Source organism: Pelophylax lessonae, assembly GCF_965119305.1.
Source record: "Pelophylax lessonae genome assembly, chromosome: 7".
Lineage (NCBI taxonomy): Eukaryota > Metazoa > Chordata > Amphibia > Anura > Ranidae > Pelophylax > Pelophylax lessonae.
The window spans coordinates 128,969,592-128,971,899 of record NC_138774.1 but is presented as its reverse complement, the minus strand read 5'-3'; the positions used below and the strand labels follow the sequence as shown (position 1 = coordinate 128,971,899).

Here is a 2,308-nt window from a genome sequence, read left to right as displayed (position 1 = left end):
CAAATGCAGCAAAGTTGATTGGATGTTGCTTCAAAGTACAGCTGGACAATGATCCAAAACACACTGCAAAGGCAACCCAGGAGGAAGGAAAATAAGGGGAATATTCTGCAATGGCCTGATCTCAACCCAATTGAGAATGCATTTCACTTGCTGAAGTGAAAACTAAAGGCAGAAAGACCCACAAACAAAGAACAACTGAAGATAGCAGTTAGAGCCTGGCAAAGCATCAGAAAGGAGGAAACCCAGTCTTTGGGAATGCCCATGGATTTCAGACTTTAGGCAGTCATTACTAGTAAAGGATTCCCAACAAAATATTCAAAATTAACAATATATTTATCATTATACAGGCGGTCCCCGTTTTACGAGCACAATAGGGACTGTAGGTTTGTTCATAAGTCGAATTTGTTTGTAAGTCGGAACATGTACTTTTTTAAGTGTAACTCCAGCCCAAAAAGTTAATGAGGATACAGACAGCAGTACAAACCTCATTGTGGCTCTAACAGCACACCATACAGTACTGTACTAGCCAAAACTAATAAATAAATACAACTTAGACAGATGTTTGCTTTAAAATATTTACTTTTTGATGCAGATACATGTACTGTAAATGCTTAAACATTTTCAAAACACTGTACTGTACTGTACAGTACACTACAACTTTAAACAATGGTGATGGTGGTTAATGGGCTTGTTGGAGAGGATGGGACTGCTATTATAGAATCAGAATCTGATTGAGCTGCTGGAGGCAGTTTCTTGAAGTAGGCATCAAGGGATGTTTGCACAGCACTTCTCTTCATCTCATCATAAATAACCCTGTAGCATCTCAGGCCTTCAGTAACTGTACGGTAAACTTTGGTAAACCTCTCTGTATCAGGATCTTGCTGCTCTAACTTTGCCATTCCTGCTTCAATGAGTTGAAAAGCTTCAGCTAACTGTTTTGTTGAAATTTTTTTCAATTTTGGAGTTTCTAGGTCCTGGTTTTCTTCCCTAAATGATATCATTTGCTGCTCTTGTTCAATAAGGTCTTCAGTAGATAGTTCGTTGCCATGGGAGTCGAGTAACTCGATGATATCATTTTCACTGATGTCCAACTGCAGTTGATTACCAATAGCAACCACAGCTTGCCTGGTTCTGGTGATCTCTTCATCTGTAAACCCCAGAAATTCTTGTGGGAATTGGGGGCACAATTTGTTCCAAACTCCTCTTAAATTTGTTTCTTTCACTTCATCCCAAGCATCAGCAATATTTTTGATGGCATCATAAATGTTATAGCTCTTCCAGAACCCTCTTAAGGTCATCTCATTATTTTGGGTAGCCCTGACAGCTTGTGAGAATGTCCTTCGTAAATAATAGGCCTTAAAGGAGGCTATAACTCCCTGATCCATTGGCTGAAGAAGTGATGTGGTGTTGGGGGGTAGAAATACCACCTTTACATTGGGGTGCATATCAGCTAAAGTGTTTGGATGGCCAGGGGCATTGTCAAGGAGAAGAAGAATTTTAAAGGGAATGTTTTTGCTAATGCAATAACGTTCAACGGCAGTGACAAAGTGGTTCAAAAACCACTCTTCAAAGAGTGCAACTGTCACCCAAGCCTTTGAATTTGCCCTCCAAATAACAGGAAGCGATGCCTTAGTGACATTACGTAGTGCCCTCGGATTTAAGAAGTGATGCACTAGCAAAGGCTTGAGCTTTAAATCCCCAGATGCATTGCCCCCAAGTAATATAGTCAGCCTGTCCTTTGATGCCTTATGTCCTGGTGCACTTTTTTCCTCTTTTGAAATGTAGGTCCTCTCTGGCATTTTTTTCCAAAACAAGCCTGTTTCGTCTACATTAAAAATTTGTTCTGGCAAATAACCTCCATCATCAATAATTTCTTCCAATATCTTGGGAAAATCAGTTGCAGCACTTACATCGGCACTCGCTGCTTCACCTTGAACTTTAATGTTATGCAAATTAGCTCTTTCTTTAAAGCGATTGAACCAACCCCTACTTGCAACAAATTCTTCATTGAAATCATCTTCACTTGCTGGATGGGCAGCTTTTAAATCTTTGAAAAGGCTTCGAGCCTTTTCTTGGACTAAAGAAAGGCTGATAGGCATATTACGCTGATTGTGGTCTTCTATCCAAACTGTCAGCAGCCTTTCCATCTCAACAATTAAACCACTGCGTTGCTTGGTAATAATTGTAGCATGCATTGGGGTATGGCCTTTCACATGGTCAGCAGCGTGGGATCCAGTACAAGGGCTAAATGAGACCCAGAAGGATAGTTACATTCAACATAGCTAGAAGTACAAGTACAATACAGTGG

General features: G+C 40.3%; 1 protein-coding gene across 1 annotated transcript; it reads right to left on the bottom strand.

Moving 5' to 3' along the window:
* Positions 1-659: 659 nt before the first annotated feature.
* On the bottom strand, positions 660-2,099 carry LOC309560535 (tigger transposable element-derived protein 1-like; the record flags this gene model as incomplete). The annotated part of the gene is made up of 1 exon (XM_082264165.1): positions 660-2,099. One exon carries the CDS (start codon positions 2,097-2,099, stop codon positions 660-662), a length of 1,440 nt encoding a protein of 479 aa, XP_082120291.1.
* Between the last annotated feature and the right edge of the window lie 209 nt (positions 2,100-2,308).